At 34.4% G+C, this 15,470-nt stretch overlaps 3 protein-coding genes and 1 non-coding gene across 7 annotated transcripts; all 4 read left to right on the forward strand.

The window, feature by feature from the left end:
* Positions 1 to 912: 912 nt before the first annotated feature.
* On the forward strand, positions 913 to 4,286 carry LOC107429781 (uncharacterized). 3 transcript variants are annotated; one of them, XM_025079227.3, is made up of 8 exons: positions 913 to 1,067; positions 2,012 to 2,204; positions 2,296 to 2,407; positions 2,488 to 2,570; positions 3,025 to 3,088; positions 3,187 to 3,304; positions 3,545 to 3,699; positions 3,982 to 4,286. In XM_025079227.3, the coding sequence occupies exons 2-8, from the start codon at positions 2,047 to 2,049 to the stop codon at positions 4,054 to 4,056; spliced, it is 765 nt and encodes a 254-aa protein (XP_024934995.2). In that variant the 5' UTR covers positions 913 to 1,067; positions 2,012 to 2,046; the 3' UTR covers positions 4,057 to 4,286. The 3 variants fall into 3 exon arrangements, with proteins under 3 accessions (XP_024934995.2, XP_024934994.2, XP_024934993.2); XM_025079226.3 differs by having other exon boundaries at positions 978 to 1,067; positions 1,999 to 2,204; positions 2,323 to 2,407; XM_025079225.3 differs by having other exon boundaries at positions 981 to 1,067; positions 1,999 to 2,204.
* A 1,508-nt stretch (positions 4,287 to 5,794) lies between these two features.
* Positions 5,795 to 9,244, forward strand: LOC112493419 (nucleoside diphosphate kinase 3-like). The gene is made up of 7 exons (XM_048464131.2): positions 5,795 to 6,091; positions 7,402 to 7,539; positions 7,879 to 7,916; positions 8,007 to 8,057; positions 8,346 to 8,513; positions 8,596 to 8,708; positions 8,919 to 9,244. Exons 1-7 carry the CDS (start codon positions 6,010 to 6,012, stop codon positions 9,040 to 9,042), a joined length of 714 nt encoding a protein of 237 aa, XP_048320088.1. The 5' UTR covers positions 5,795 to 6,009; the 3' UTR covers positions 9,043 to 9,244.
* A 1,278-nt stretch (positions 9,245 to 10,522) lies between these two features.
* On the forward strand, positions 10,523 to 14,882 carry LOC107429820 (uncharacterized). 2 transcript variants are annotated; one of them, XM_016040571.4, is made up of 7 exons: positions 10,523 to 10,740; positions 11,577 to 11,643; positions 11,732 to 11,793; positions 11,915 to 12,004; positions 12,103 to 12,239; positions 13,915 to 13,969; positions 14,402 to 14,882. In XM_016040571.4, the coding sequence occupies exons 2-7, from the start codon at positions 11,577 to 11,579 to the stop codon at positions 14,612 to 14,614; spliced, it is 624 nt and encodes a 207-aa protein (XP_015896057.3). In that variant the 5' UTR covers positions 10,523 to 10,740; the 3' UTR covers positions 14,615 to 14,882. The 2 variants fall into 2 exon arrangements, with proteins under 2 accessions (XP_015896057.3, XP_015896056.3); XM_016040570.4 differs by having other exon boundaries at positions 10,524 to 10,766.
* Positions 14,883 to 15,350: 468 nt separating this feature from the next.
* On the forward strand, positions 15,351 to 15,423 carry TRNAA-CGC (transfer RNA alanine (anticodon CGC)). The gene has a single exon. It is a non-coding gene; the product is annotated as a tRNA-Ala (tRNA).
* The last annotated feature ends 47 nt before the right edge of the window (positions 15,424 to 15,470 follow it).

Below are 15,470 nucleotides of genomic sequence, written 5' to 3' on the forward strand. Positions count from 1 at the left end.
GAAAAAAAAAAGTATTATGGAGGAGTATTAGATGATCATTGCCCCCCCAAAATAACCAAGAATATAAAACAAAAACAAAATCAAGAGGAATATTTTTTTTCTATATATCTTCACTATCAATATTGCAAAAAGATAATGATGATGATGATTAGGCCTAACTAATATTGGGTTGGGAGTCATATTCTCACTCTTGATTTCTTCTAGCTTAAGGTATAGATCTCGGCTAATCACAAATGGTAATTGATTAATACACACAAATTCTAATTGCCCTCTCTTAAAATTTGATGAACATGTATAAATCTGCTTCCCTTTTCTCAGAAATAAGACCAACTGAATTCCATTGCCCATATTCTTTTTAGAAAGTAAACTTCCAATTTTGTCTTCGTACTAGTAATTACAACAGAATTAATTGACATATAATCCCCAAAAAAAAACAAAAAAAAGGTAAGGGATTCTCTTTTAAAGCAACTCATTTATTGGACCCATTTATCAAAGAAACTCATATATTGGACTCTCATTGATTAAATAAAGTCAAGGGACCAACCTGGATGGCAAATAGTGGGATATAAAATGAGTTTTCAAAGAGATAAATGAAACTTGATCAATACAATCCAATAAGATAACATCAAAATAATGACGCGTTAATTTATAAATAGAGTTCGTTAGCCTCTTGATTATTATTGATAACAAAATACTTTCTTCACAAAAAAAAAAAAAAAAGACATATATATATATAAAGTATTTTCTTGATAAATTAATAATTATAAAGTAATTAAACCATTTGTACGTAAAAATTAATTTTTGTAGACATATGCAATATTTGTTAGAAAAAATCATTGGACAAAAAGGCCCACAATTATCCATGCTTATGGAACCACCTAATTTCTGTCACACCCTCAGCACAGTAAAAGGGCAGAAAGGTCATCTTACGTTGCTCACGGCGATCGATTGGAACTAAACTAGTATACCGACCAGTCATATATCAAATGGAGGGTCAAACACTTTCCGTGAACACGAGGAGCTTCGTTGTTAGCTTTTTCTCTGCTGTAAAAAGTCTCTTTCTTCGGGTACCATTCCTTTTCTCCCTTTGCCTTTTGCTTATATTCTGTTTTTTTTCTTTTATCGATTTTATTTTTTATTTTCTTTCCAAGGATTCTGTGCTTTATGTTTCAGTTTTAAGTATACCATGTTCAACTTCATCTAGGAATTTATGCAAGTTTTGATTAAGTTTTTGTTTTTTGTTTTGGAGAATTTTGTGCCTAATGATTTTGATAAGATCAATGGTATTTGGGTTTGATCATGTGAGGTGGATGGTATATCCCCTTGATCTTGCTCTTCCAATTATGGGTTTGTTTTATTTTTACCTTTTTTTACTGGTTTCTTGGCATTATTTAGCTGAATAAGTTGGTAAAGCTTTAAATGGAGATTGTGGGTTTTATTATGTTTTTGATAAGATGATTATGGGTTTTATTGATCAAGTTGTGATGAATGGACTTTCTGGTTAATGTACTAAAGTCTATAATTTTTATATGGAGAATTATGGGTTAGTGCTTAAGACCTGCCTCTCAGAACTTCCGATCATTATATTTTCCATTTTGGCTAATAGGGAAGATTAGCAGGCATTTCAATTTCTTCATATTTTGGGAGATATGATTATGGGGGTAAAATATTTTTCATCTTATGAATTTCTTTTGTAAGCGATCAAAGCTGTGGACTGAAAAAAAGGAGGGATAAAAGCAAAAGGAAAACTATTGTATTGGTAGAGATCTCTTTGGAATGGGACTTTTGTAGAAGAAGTATTTTATTGAGAAGGCTCTGTTGAGTTCGTTTAAGCTTCAGTTTCTCTATTATGCTGTTGATTTGGGAATGTGATTTAGTGTGATTTTAACCAAATAACTGGTTGAAACAAAAAATGCACTACCATTGATACTTTTTCTTCTCTGTTAAAATTTTATTTTCACCAAATTTTCACTTATACCAGAATATATCTCATTATAGTTTTATGGCATAGGCCTGCACTGTTGTCTAGAAGCGAAATTTATCTTCATGGATGATAGTCCTGGGAAGATAAAGTTTATTCCCGATCACTTTAACGGTTCAGCATCCATTTCGGACTCTCCTCAAAACAGAACACCATCTAGTTTAGACTCTCCTCAAAACAGAACACCATCTATTTCACAACTGAGAAGTGATAATTCTTTGAGGTATTTCGTTTTATAGTGAAGATGAATAAGAAGAAAGATTTGGATTCAGTGGCTGTGACTTGATTTAGTTTTCTTATCTGGTGTAGCATAGGTCATATAGCCTTTTGTGGACTTGCAGAAAATTGAGAAGTGCGGCACATATGCTGAAATTATTTAGTCTACGGGGGCTCCCTTGGAGCTCTGGTGCGGATGGCCAGGAAAAGGTTCACTTTGGATTAGGTTTTTGGAGTTTGTTCTAGTGAAGTTTTATTATTAATTTTTTTTTTTTTTCCTATCATTTTAGGTGGTGCTAACTGCTGCAGAAGTTGAATCACTTAGATCTGAGATTGCTGATTTAGAAGAGAGGGAAGCCCACTTAAAAGCTCAGTAAGGAAAATTAATACTTATCTTGTTAATTTTTAAGCACCTTATACTTACTGTGCCTAAATTGATGTTGTAGCATTTTGGTGACTCTGATTCTGCCTTGATTATGTCTTAAGTCCTCAAGCATGACCGGAAGCTTGTAAAACTTTTTTATTTCTCAACTTAATTAACATGCATAAATGCAAGTTGGCTTTGAAAACCAGAAAGAAAATCAGTTCTTTTTAACCTTCTTATTAAGGTATTTTGTGTATATGAACAACATCTTATTCCCCATATATATGCTCAGACGTCAATGTTGTTGTACTCACCGATGCAATAAACCATTAAACTCGACATGTCTGTATGTTGATTCTTCCTCTTGTGTGTCATGCTGAGTCGCTGACATGGGCATAGTATTGCATTTTTAGCAATCCTGTCCTTTTCACATCACCATTCAAACAACTTATTCGTTGTACAGGTTAGAAAATGTCGATGAAATTTTGCGGTCTGCCCGTCTCTCTGGCTATTTGGACATAAGAACTGTACTTGCCTATCTTGAAATAACTTATTTTTCTTTGCAACTATCTACTACTCTTTGCATTTTACCAATAATTGGTTTGTCCTTAACTTTTCTTTGTAGAGGTGGGCAGCACTACCAGGAGAACCTCCTCCCCTTGATGACACTGAAGTTGATGATTGGCTTCCTCGATTTATTGTCCTGCAAGGGCCATGTATATTTTTCTATCTCATTTCCACAGGTAAATACTTGTAATACTCCTTAACATTGTTGTTATTAGTTAATTTTACCTACTAATTTTAGTTCATTAGACTACACTTACACAGGCATCATTTGGCTGTATGCAGGACTAATATGATACTTATATATAAAAACTATTTTTTCCATAGATGTATATGTTCACGAGTATATCTTGTATGTATCCTTTCTCATATATTTTACATTATTTTTTATTGCTGATCGGCTCAAAAAAACTTTACAGATCTGAGTCCTCAGGATTCCACCCTATTATCTGATATCACTGAAGTACGTCCCTTGCCAAGCTTTATAAGAGAAGATGAAGGAACTCGATATGCATTCTATATCTTAACTCGTCATGGATTGAGATACGAGTGCTCAAGTGCTTCTAAGATTCAGGTTTGCTGCTTGTTTTTGCAGTGTGGAATGTTATTATGGTTATCCATCTTTAAATTCATGTAGACAATTCCATATCATATTTACCTTTTTTTGGGTAAATCCATAGCATTTTTACCTGTCATACGTTTGTTTTACATTGTCACATTCTAGATGATGTAATAAGAGGTTGTTAGAACCAATTTAACAGACAACTATTGTGAATTTTATTAGCGAATTAACATTTTCATGCAACCAATCATCCGTCTTTTAATTCAATCTGTTTTGTCTCCATCTATTTTGCAGGTGGATTGCTGGTTGTCAGCATTACAAAATGACTGCAAATTGGGATCTGATACAACAGCTTCCGGTGGAACATGATATGTATATTTTCTTTAATTTTACAAATTATAAGTTGTATATAGGTTGTAATTTAGGATTTATATGAAGAATTTGTTAGTACAAAGTTTGACTATGGTGTAGTGAAATTCATTCATTATATCTCTTTGTAAATGAAGTAGCATCCAATTCAGTAACAAACAACATTATTTCAGAAATTCTATACACATCTTCCGAAATAAAATTGATTCTACTTCTCACCAGCCTTAAAATTATTAATCTGACTGCCCTTTTGTTATGTAAAGAGAAAATTGTCATTATGCTTCAGGATATTCAGTCAAACCAACCCTCATGGCAGAGTAGACTATAGGACAAGGGCTTGAAACCTGTAATCTAATCAGAGCTTCAACATGGCAAAAGCATTCTATGTAATTTTTCTTCATTCATGTTTGCTTTTTGCTTTTTGTCTCTACCTCTTTTTTAAGTCTCTGACATGATGTGATAAATGGGTTATGGAGAATAATGGTGGTGGAAGGCAGAAATCAAATAAAACTGCAGTTAGGGCCACCCCAAATTGCTTTATGCAAAGACTCCAAACTAAGCCTGGAATCAAGAATTTAGGGTTGGCAAAGTTAAATCCAGAAGGGGGGAGAGAGAGAGAGAGAGAGAGAGAAGGAACGGAAATAATAAAAAAAAAAAAAAAAAAAAAAAAAAAAAAAAAAACCCTCCAATGTTTGCATCTTGAAAAACTTGATTGTAAAGATAAAATGTTCAGGCAAAGAAAGTGAACAATACCATCTTCAGTCTCTTTACTAGCAAATATATGAAACTTGCATTTTTGTCATCGTTTCTTACTTATGGTTTATATCTTCTAGGTAATTTTTATTCCAACCAAACACTTAAAATTAAAATCTTTTGCCTTTTTTTTTTTCTTGTTGTTCCCTCTTTTATTTCTTCCCAGTAAATTTTATACTCAGCATAGTTTCACTGGCTTCTAGAACGCAAAAGTAATTGCAACCTTTACATGCCACGTGAATAACAACACCTAATTTATATTATATAATATTTATCTTTTCTTAATTTTAAAGTAGATACAAATCTTGTGTCTCCATCATACACATTTTCTAAAAGTGAAAAAGATAATTATTGAAGATAATAAAAATCATTTAGGACGAACGACGTTATGGCACAAAATCATAGCGTGCGCATATACCTATATATATATATATATATATTATCAAACACAAAAGTCATAGTAAATGTTACATACCTACCAATGTGTTACACCTGCTTAGTGGCTTGTGGCCACCATGGTTGGGATGCCAAGGAGTTCCTCCTTTTGGGGTGAAAAAAAAAAAAAAAAAAAAAGGCTGCAAAGGACAAAAAGACAGAGAGAATCTCATTCTTAAACCATCATAATAGAAGAACTTTCTCTTTATTGAAGTTGTTGGTTAAGAAAAGCCAGAAAAGAAATGGTCTATTATTAGAAAGAAAGCTTCCTAATTTCTTTCAGTTACACAAAAGGCTCAAGAAAAAGTGAAACCGAAAACTACTACTACATTACCATATAAAAAATGACTGAATCGGAATCAATAGTAAAAAAGCCACCAAAGTTTTTTTTTTCAGGAAAATAAGAAAATCTAAATGGTAATATGGAAAATGCTAAGGTGGCATTGGATTAAACCGTAGAGAAAATTCACGTGGAGAACTTCCAAGTCTAGAGCTCATAAGCCGTTAGTTGGCTAAGATCAATTGGCTTTCAATCCCATATAGTTCGGGTAGGGTTTGACCTGTCCACACAAAAATAAGAACCAGTAATTTTCATCTTTTCACATATAAAGTATAAACCTCCTTAGGCTACAGCTCTCACTCCCCCACTCATTTTTCACCTCCTTGTCTTCTTCTTCTTCTTCTTCTTTCTTCTTCAGCTTTGAAAAGTCTCTCTCTCTTTTTTTTTTTTTTCTTTTTTTTTCTCTTCCTTATCAGCTGCGGAAAATGAGCTCCCAGATTTTCCGATCTGCTTCTAGAGCAGCAAGGTCCTTCTTTTCTGGTTCTAAGAGCTCTCGTTTTTACTCTGGTAATTTGTCATTCCTACTCTGGTTTCAATCAGTTTATTAGATTTCTATATATTTCTGTATCTTCGAATATGTTTTGGTGTATTAGCTGAGGAGCTTGGTTGAAATTTTTCATCTCTCCGATAATTTTGGAGCTAGATCGTCGATCTGTGAACTGGGTATCTGTTTGTTCAGGAAATTATTTTAAACATTAATTTTTAATCCTTTTGACTTCTTATATTATAATACAACGTATTGCCACAACATCTTTCTAGGCTCACCTGGAAATGATTGAAGTTTAATAAGAAATTATTGTTTTTTGTACCAAGAAATAATTATTTACTTTGGGTTTGAAGAATTAGTTTCCGGTTAAACAAAACGAGCACTTTATGTTATTTTTTTATTTTTTTTACGGTCAGCGTTCACTTTTTGTTGACTTGATAGATATCATTGATTGATCTCTGTGATTTGAGTCTTGTTTCGATTGCACGTGTGCGGCTCACATTGTTACACCATCACTTATCCCACAAATTGACGGTTTGGATCTCTTTTTATTATTATTATTATTTTTTTGTCTTGGGTTTTTTGTTCTCTTTACACAAGGTTGATTCTGCTAGGACGCTACTTCTGTTACAATATTTTCCCTCGTTATTATTTTCTGTAATCTTAATATTTGTGCCTCCGAAGAGAATAAAAATCAAATCTTTAATCTTTCTTCTTTAATCATTGATATGCCTATGTGTTTATCTGCCTATTATTTATGCGTTAGTTCTTAAAATATATATATATATATATATGATCAATCCATGTTATCTTTTAGCCTTACATCTTAAGGTACCGTTTTTCTTTTTTTGCTTTTTAAGTTGATTTTTTCTCCCCAACATGTAGTCTTAAATCTGTATTTGCTGACAAAGTGGTTATTTTAGTACTGTTTTTTTGTTTCTCTTCTTAGCATTATGCTTGTTGCATATTTACATGAGCGTAACTCATAGATCAGAAGTGTTTGACTTGCTTTTGCAAGTCAATGGTTTCAATTTTCTTATTGAATTTTGCATTATGTGCATATTTCTAGTCTCTTGGATACCCGACATTATGTTAATTATTCTGTTCAAATTTTGTATTTTACTAATACTATCTGTGTTACTGGTTGTATATATATGTATATATATTCCTGCGTATATAATGAGTATAAGTTCTATAGTTGAAGAGCAAAATCTTTTAACTTTTCTGCATTGTCACTTTCGCAGAAGGGCAAGCCTGCGTATATAATGAGTATAAGTTCTATAGTTGAAGAGCAAAATCTTTTAACTTTTCTGCATTGTCACTTTCGCAGAAGGGCAAGCTGTAGCTGCTGCTGCTGCTGTAGCATCCAAGGGAAAGTTGCCTCTTGTAGCTTCCTATTATGGAAAGGCCAACTCTGGGAATGCTACTAGAGGATGGATTTCAGGAGCTCTTGCCCTCCCTGCAGCAGGTATAGACAGCATAACTGAGGTTTCCTTTTTCTTATTTTTCTTTACCACATTAAGATCCCAATTTGGAGTTTTTGCCATAGGCGTTGGTACAACTGAGAGAACAGTGGTTTGTTGATGGTTTTTCTTGTTCCGTTTTTATACACTGTGTGGTTTTCTTTTTTCGTTCATAACATTTTGTTTTCGAAAATGCAAGCTTTAGTTTCTAACTATATGAAGTAATGAACAATCTTATTTTTTATAAATTCTTTAAGTGAGAGAGGAGGTCAAAGGAATTGCATCTATACCACTTGTTTCAAACTTCAAACTAACACATTTTCTCTTCCTCTTTTTATTTGTAGCCTACATGCTAATGGACCAGGAGGTTCATGCAGCAGAGGTAGTCTTAATTACCATCTTTTTCCTTTGTGGTTCACTACCATTGTTGATTTTACTGCTTCTTTTCTGAATTTTTTTTTTTGCTTGCCAGCTTGAGCGCACTTTCATTGCTATCAAGCCTGATGGAGTGCAGAGAGGACTGGTAAGCATGTGCTCAAATTATCTACTTGTTTCTAAGAATTTCACTTGGGATCGTTACAGTCACTTATAGTTGCAGCTAGCATACACTCAGATTTTGCAACTATTCTAGTATAAATAAATGCATATTCTGAAGTGGGAACCCAACTTTTCTTGATAAAGAGTCTAATGAGCAATACATGAATATTGGTTTCTAATATTCAAGTTGTCTGCGTAATAAAAGGACTCTTATTGATCCTGTGACTCGGATTTATGTTCACACTAATGCTAAGCCAGTAATCTTTTATTACAGATTTCTGAAATCATAGCCAGATTTGAGCGGAAAGGTTTTAAACTTGTAGGAATCAAAATAGTGGTTCCTTCAAAGGATTTTGCTCAGAAGCATTATCATGATCTGAAGGAAAGACCTTTCTTTAATGGCCTGTGCGACTTCCTCAGCTCTGGCCCTGTTGTTGCAATGGTTGGTAGAACCAGACCAAACTTTCTCATTTTAACAATAACTTTTCAAGCACCAGAGATTCATGCTTTTTTAACTCCTTCAGGTCTGGGAAGGAGAGGGAGTGATCAAGTACGGTCGAAAACTCATTGGAGCTACAGATCCACAAAAATCAGAACCTGGAACTATAAGAGGTGATCTAGCTGTTGTTGTTGGAAGGTATGACTTGAAATTCTGAATATATATATATATATATATATATATATATATATATATATATATATATTTTCCTTCTTGTAATGGACACTAACTTTCGCCATCCTCTACTTAATCCTTAAATGAATAGCTCAAACCAGGTGGTATTATGGTTCTATTGTTGCAAGCATTTCTTTGTTGTGACAACATGGTGTTATTTGCTTTGCTATGTAGAAATATCATTCATGGAAGTGATGGTCCTGAGACTGCGAAGGACGAAATCAAGTTGTGGTTTAAACCAGAGGAATTAGTTAGTTATACAAGCAATGCAGAGAAGTGGATCTATGGAGTCAACTGATGAAATTTTCTTCTTTGGTTTTTTCGCCTTTTAGAATATTCCGGCAATGTTATATCCCACATAAAGAGCGGGGAGGGTAGAAAAAAGAACATGATTATTATAATAAAAACTGTTTTGTTGAGGTGAGTGACAACATTTACTTTGCACAAACAATTAGTGAAATGGAATTTCATGAATAATTAAATTCACCACTTCTTCATCACTTCCAGAAAATCTCAGTTTTGTCACTCTATTTTCCTTAACAACTTTGGAGATAAGCATCGTATAGTTCCAACATATTATATTGTTATTGGTTAACAAACCATTACTAGTTTCTTAGACTTTTTAGTATGAACTTTCTGTGATCATATACCTGCTTTCCCAATCCAATGGACACCATGATGTCCTCTTTGGTTTGGCATAATTTTGGGCCATTGATCTGATGTGTAGAATCCTAAGAACGGTCCAATATGATTTTCTGCAATAAGATTAAAGTGTTAAAGCTCCATTAATGATCAAAATTCTTCCTTTTTTTTTTTTTTTCTTTTTCAACTTTATAAAAAGGTCACAGAATGATACTTTGTGTTGGCTTTTAATCATTCATTGGTGATAGGGATTGATAGTGTGACTTTATTGGCTTATAAACCAATTTTATCATTTCCCACTGAATCTGAATTTTGTTCCAAAGAATTTATATTACTGGTTAAGCTATGCCATTACTTTCCTATTGTCCTGAAACTCACAAAGCTTCAATTTTGTATGATGATGAGAATCATTCTTCAATTTTTTTTTTTATTTTTTACAAACTGATTTTTTTGGTGTTTAAGATTCATTAATTTTTGTTTTATATTCTTAAACATAAAACTAATTAGTGTAAACTATGTTTAATTGAAAATTTTTTTATTATCTCAATTTTAATCAATTTAGTAATTTTTTTTTTTTCTATTTCTAATGATTAACCATGTTAGAAAAATGGAAAAACGATGAAGGGTCCCATTTGTCATGTGAGGAATGTTTAATTATGTATACTTTCTGATAATAATCAGAGTTGGAAACTCCACAATCTCTAATTCTAAAAAGAAAAATAGAAGGAAAAAAGGAAAAAGAGATAAGCTTTTACTATTACTATTATTATTCTCTTAAAAAAGAAAATTCCAGCGTGAAGAGAAATAGTCGAGGAACTTTCTTGGCCCGCAAGGCCGATGAGATTACCGTTGTAATAAACTGGCTATTGGAATTAAAAAGCGTGCTCCAATCAAATTATGCCACGTGACAAAAGGCAAAGAAAGTCGTCATTGTTACCGACGTCGCTGGAATATAGCAAATGACAAGCACAGACGGAATAGTAGTCGTGACCGTATAAAATCTGTACCTGCCACGTGGGCGCGCAGTATTTTCTGTGAAATCCAGCAAGGCGGACGCAAAAACCCTAATTAGATTAGGTTGAAGTGATGTCGATTTAATTCGGCGATTGAAGTCCGCCTCCACCACACGGTTTCTGCTTTCTCTCTCTATAAATTAATATAAACTTCTCAAAATCATCCCCAATTCCCAATTTTCGCTTTTTTAGGGATTCTTGCTCCTTAAGTTTCTGCGAAAGCATTCGAAGTTGTTTCTTTTGTTGTTTCTCCACTCGGTTTTTGGAAGTTGTTGTTGTAAGCCCCAATTTCTTTACAAAAAAATCCCTCCTCGAATTGGATTTTTCTGCTTCGCGAATCGGTTGGTTTTCTTGCTTACTCTTCGAGGTGTGGGTTCCTTTTCTTTTTTTCTTTTTTTCTTTTTTTGGTTAGGTTTTTAGGAGTTTGGAGACCTCGGTTTTGGATTGTTTGGAAAGCAATTCGTAGTTAGTATCTTTTATATTTTTGGAAGCTAAAATTTGTGGATTTGCCTAACTAGGTTGGGAATTTGAGGTGTGTGTATGTTTTGGTTCTGTTTGCAAGGTTTAGTATGAATTTTCTGTTTGGTAGAAAAGAAAATAAGTTCAGTTTGAGGAATTCGAGAATTTTCTTGGGGTTTTCTTTTTGTGGGCCGATTTGTAGTCGGTTGTTACGAGTTTGGAAACCTCGGGTTTGGATTGTTTGGAAAGCAATAGAATGTATCTTTTATCTTTTTGGAAGACGTAAATTTGTGGATTTTCTGAACTATAATTAGGGAGTTATGAGGTTTGTGTAAATGTAGTAAAGGGGTTGGTGACTGTTTTTCTGTTTTGGTTCGTTTGTAAGGATTAGTATGAATTTTCTGCTTTTTAGAATAGAAAACAAGTTCAGTTTGAGGAATTCGAAAACTTTTTGAGGTTTTTTAGCAAGCCTTTCTTTTTACCTCCTCTTAGCTGCAAAAGTCAAACCTTTTTTTCTTCATGTTTCACATAATGTCTTTTTTAAGTTTCTAGCTATGGAGAAGATGGGTTTTCATCCTAGGGTCTTTTGTTTTCTGTAACTTTTTTATTATATTTTTTTGGCTATTTCTCGTAGTTCTTACTCTTTTCCGCCCTGTTGAGTTTGTATGCTTCAATTGCTTCTGATCCTTATCTTGGCCTTTTTGTCTGTGTTGTTAAGATGGCTGCCAAACCACTCACAACCGAGGCGATTGCTCTCACAGAGAAGAAAATGGACATGACATTAGGTGCGCTTTCTTCTCCTATCTTTCTCTTTGTTTTTCTTCTCATTGATTTTTCTTGATTATTAATGTTGTCTGGTTTGTACTTATGTAGATGACATCATCAAAATGTCAAAGAATAAGACTTCTAGAGGTAGGAAGCAGCGAAGGGCTCCGGTAAGAATTGTGCTAGTTTCCCACCGTCATGGTGGGCATTTAAAGTTAAGAGTAACTGGTGTCATAATGTTTGATTATTATAGTTATATCATGTTTTTTTTTCCCCCCCTCTTTTGTGCAGAACAAAAATCAGTCTTTTCTAAAGAGTACTGTTCAAGATAAATCAACAAAGATGAGGCGTTTAATGGATTCAAGATCTTCTCTTAGACAGGTATAGGATGGTTACTGCAAGTTAATTGTCGTATAACCTTGTTCTGAAGTGCAATTTCTTATGTTCTGTTTGTTTGTTTGTTCAAATTTGGTTATCAGGGCGTTCTAGCACAGAGGAGATCAAATTTCCAAGGGAACCAATTTCCTCTAGCAGCTGAGTTTGCAAGAAAGGCTGCAGTTGCTCCTCTTCGCAACAGAGCTTTTAGCCAAAACAGGGTGTCTAATTGGAAAGCAAGGTAATCTGCTGTTGCACCTCTGGTGATAATGTTTTCAATGTGTTAGGTTTGACACTTGATTTGAGTCTTCAATATTGGATTTTTTGCAGGTAAATATTGGTTTCTCAATATTACTGTTGACACTTCAATGTGCTCTGGGTTAAAGCATTTCACCTGGCATGATTGTGGAACTCCTGCATATTTTATGTTTTATCCGGCAAGCAGCCAATTTGGGAGTTTTTCCAAGTGTTGACTGTTTCCCTAAATGTCATCCAGAATAAAATTCCTGCATCATAAACTTTTATAATTTTGGTTTGCAAACCTGCCATATGATGAGGAGTGTGTATCTACTTTGATTGTGGAAGGGGTTACTTGAGATTTGATAGGTGAAGGGATGGATTATAAGTGAAAGATGATATTTGATATGATGGAGGTCGTGGTTAACAAAAAATATAAATTGATTTTTAATTACTTGAAGTACCTAGCATCAACTTGATTGCTACCTCATGTGCTCAGGGTAGTTGAAAATTGTGCGTTTGCTGTGCTCACTTAAGTCAAACCTATTTTTATATTTTGGAGTATTGAAAGGGTTTTATTTGTCATAATGGGTTTGGAAGCATGCAAGTATAATATCCCTTTGCTCTCAATTTCCTCATCCTGAGAGTGTCAGTAGTCATGTTGTCATCCCATGTTCGCTATTTTGTTACACTACTTATTGCTGAGGTTTGTTGCCATTTTCTGCCATAATGAGCTGTTAGAGCAACTCGTCTTGGGATGTTGGTCCTTTCGTAATAACCTTCATCCTCAGTTGTTGGTCTCATCTTGTTTTTGATGAATTTTAAGAACTGGGAAGACAATGATGCAGGATGAAATATTTTAGTTTCCTACTTACTGCCATTGATGAGCTTAATAGTTATGCAACTTTCCCTGTCTAGTGTGTGGATTAATGTGTCCTCTTCTATCCATTTTCAAACTTGGGTGTGTGGTATATTGGATTATCATCCGGTCCCTCATTTTAAGTGCATTGGGATTGAACAGATAATGGATAGCTTGAATATGGTTTAATATTTTCTTTGAGAAACAAATTGGAGTATTGGTTGGTGAGTGCGATATAGGGTGCCATAGGTTTTTCTGATGTTTTCTCCAGTTCATGTGCTGTTGGGCAGCTGAACAAGAATGCACAATTCATTACAAGTGGATGTCTACTAATACTAGATCATGCGTTAACTTGGTTTTCAATCTGAGATTTGAAGTTGCTGTTGGAAAGGTCTCCTTTGTATTTTACCGTGAAGAATAAGTCCCCTGGGGTGGCTTCCAAGTTTCGCTGCTACATGGAGGTCCTTCACTGGGAGTTTCTCCACTAATGTATTTCATTCATAGGTTTATACTCCGGATTTCCTTTGTTGTTGGAAAAGCTTTTGCAGAGGAATATAAGGAATTCATACTACAGAAGGGTCTTCATTTTCATTAAGTGACTGTTTAGTCTTGCCGTGGTTTTTGTATTTTTCTGTTTGTTGGATATATTTGGAATCTGTGACTATAAGATGCTCAACTCTCGGCCAGGTGTTTCTCTTTATGTTCCTATAAGTAATTTGGGCAGGCATCTCCAGTATTGATACTTTTCTCTGGTAGGCATTGGTCTTTGGAAGTATGTCTGTTTTGGTTCCTTCACCTTTTTTATATTGTTTTAATGCAGGGTAGCTGCTCCACCTGTCCAAAGAAGGGCTGGAAATGGAGGCTTTGTTGCAAAGGTATGGCTTCATCCCTTTCCTGCGTGTGGCTTTTTCTTATTTGATATGTTTCTCTTGAATTTTATCCTTTTGTTTCTCATCTTGAACATACTGAGGAACTGTTAACTTTCTGTGGTCAAACAATTATGTGGTATTGATCTATTTGTCCGGTTGCTAGACGATGGATGGTGTGATATCAATGGTGAGGGTGAGGGGGAGGGGGTGAGGGTGAGGGTGGTTTGTAACACTGATTTATGTTTTGGAGCGTTGCAGTAGTGTGGGTCTGAGCTTGGACTTAAGTTATTTGCTTTGGAGTGTTCCACTTTGTCCATGGTTTAACTAATACTCTATTCGTTCAATGTATATCGGCTACAAATGGGTTTACTTTTGTCGCAGCAATAGAATAGAAATATATTTTTATCTTTGTAATGAGCGTTTGTGTATCATTTGCAGCCACCACAACAGCCAATGCCACAGCAACAGCAGCAGCAGGGGGATGCATTGTCTAAGCAGCAGAGGCCTCAAACACTGGATTCCTTGTTTGCTAACATGAAAGAGCAGAGGATGAGAGTGCAAACACGCATGAACAACAACAATGCTCCTATACAACGAAATAGGAATGGTCATCAAAGGCCTCCATGGGGAAGGGGCCGATTTGGCAACTAAAGATGTATAATCTCTTGGGAGGTTTTCTTGGTTTTTTGAGAGACTTAGTGGTTGATGCAAGTTGTGGGCTGCTGGGGATGTTGAATGCAAAAAATGCTGGGCGCTTTTTTATCCTTGGAGATTTTCTTTTGGTTACCGTTTAGATTTCTTTTTCATTTTGATTCTGAAACTCATTTTCTTCCATTATTTTGCTTTCGTAGTGGCAATGTATATAAAAACCCTTTGTTATGGAGTCATGATTTCATATATTTTCTTTCTATTTGGTAAATGCTGTTTTCTTGTGGTGCTTCTGAAGTTTGTTAGATTTGCCTACCTTGTAAATTTTCCCAGTACATTATTTGATTAAATAAATGAGCTAACAATCACTCTAAAAAAAAAAAAAGGGGGGAAAAAAAAGCCTAATATTGGTCTAAAATACATATAATTAAGGATCGCGTTTGGGTTTGGGATAATCTTCCAGGGCCTGTGCTAAAAATAATAATAATAATAAATTGTAAGATAGGAAATTTATCAGTTACACTTGTTCGGACGATCATAGCCGTTGTATGCAATTCTGTATTCATAAATAATACTTAAAAGATTGTGATTGTCTTCGGTATATTAAAAGAAATAATAATAACAATAATAATAGTAATTTAAGTACATTTAGGTTTCTTCTTAAAAATTAGTTGGGGGAAAAAAAATAGTTGCTAATTGTGTAAGTTAAATATGTATATAAAACGTTAGACAACAAAATGGGGGTGTAGCTCATATGGTAGAGCGCTCGCTTCGCATGCGAGAGGCACGGGGTTCGATTCCCCGCACCTCCATCACGGTGTATATTGATTTTTTTGATTCATTTTATTTTTTTAAAGGT

Source organism: Ziziphus jujuba, chromosome 6, assembly GCF_031755915.1.
Source record: "Ziziphus jujuba cultivar Dongzao chromosome 6, ASM3175591v1".
In the NCBI taxonomy this organism is placed as follows: domain Eukaryota; kingdom Viridiplantae; phylum Streptophyta; class Magnoliopsida; order Rosales; family Rhamnaceae; genus Ziziphus; species Ziziphus jujuba.

Bases quoted from the DNA above. Each gene is read 5' to 3' on its own strand.
- LOC107429781 (XM_025079225.3), top strand. From the start codon at position 987: ATGGAGGGTCAAACACTTTCCGTGAACACGAGGAGCTTCGTTGTTAGC. The intron at 2,408-2,487 runs GTTCACTTTGGA...CTATCATTTTAG, and splicing joins GTGCGGATGGCCAGGAAAAG to GTGGTGCTAACTGCTGCAGA. The intron at 3,089-3,186 runs GTACTTGCCTAT...TTTTCTTTGTAG, and splicing joins GCTATTTGGACATAAGAACT to AGGTGGGCAGCACTACCAGG.
- LOC107429820 (XM_016040571.4), top strand. From the start codon at position 11,577: ATGGCTGCCAAACCACTCACAACCGAGGCGATTGCTCTCACAGAGAAG. The intron at 12,240-13,914 runs GTAATCTGCTGT...GTTTTAATGCAG, and splicing joins GTGTCTAATTGGAAAGCAAG to GGTAGCTGCTCCACCTGTCC. The intron at 13,970-14,401 runs GTATGGCTTCAT...TATCATTTGCAG, and splicing joins ATGGAGGCTTTGTTGCAAAG to CCACCACAACAGCCAATGCC.
- LOC112493419 (XM_048464131.2), top strand. From the start codon at position 6,010: ATGAGCTCCCAGATTTTCCGATCTGCTTCTAGAGCAGCAAGGTCCTTC. The intron at 6,092-7,401 runs GTAATTTGTCAT...TCACTTTCGCAG, and splicing joins GAGCTCTCGTTTTTACTCTG to AAGGGCAAGCTGTAGCTGCT. The intron at 8,058-8,345 runs GTAAGCATGTGC...CTTTTATTACAG, and splicing joins ATGGAGTGCAGAGAGGACTG to ATTTCTGAAATCATAGCCAG.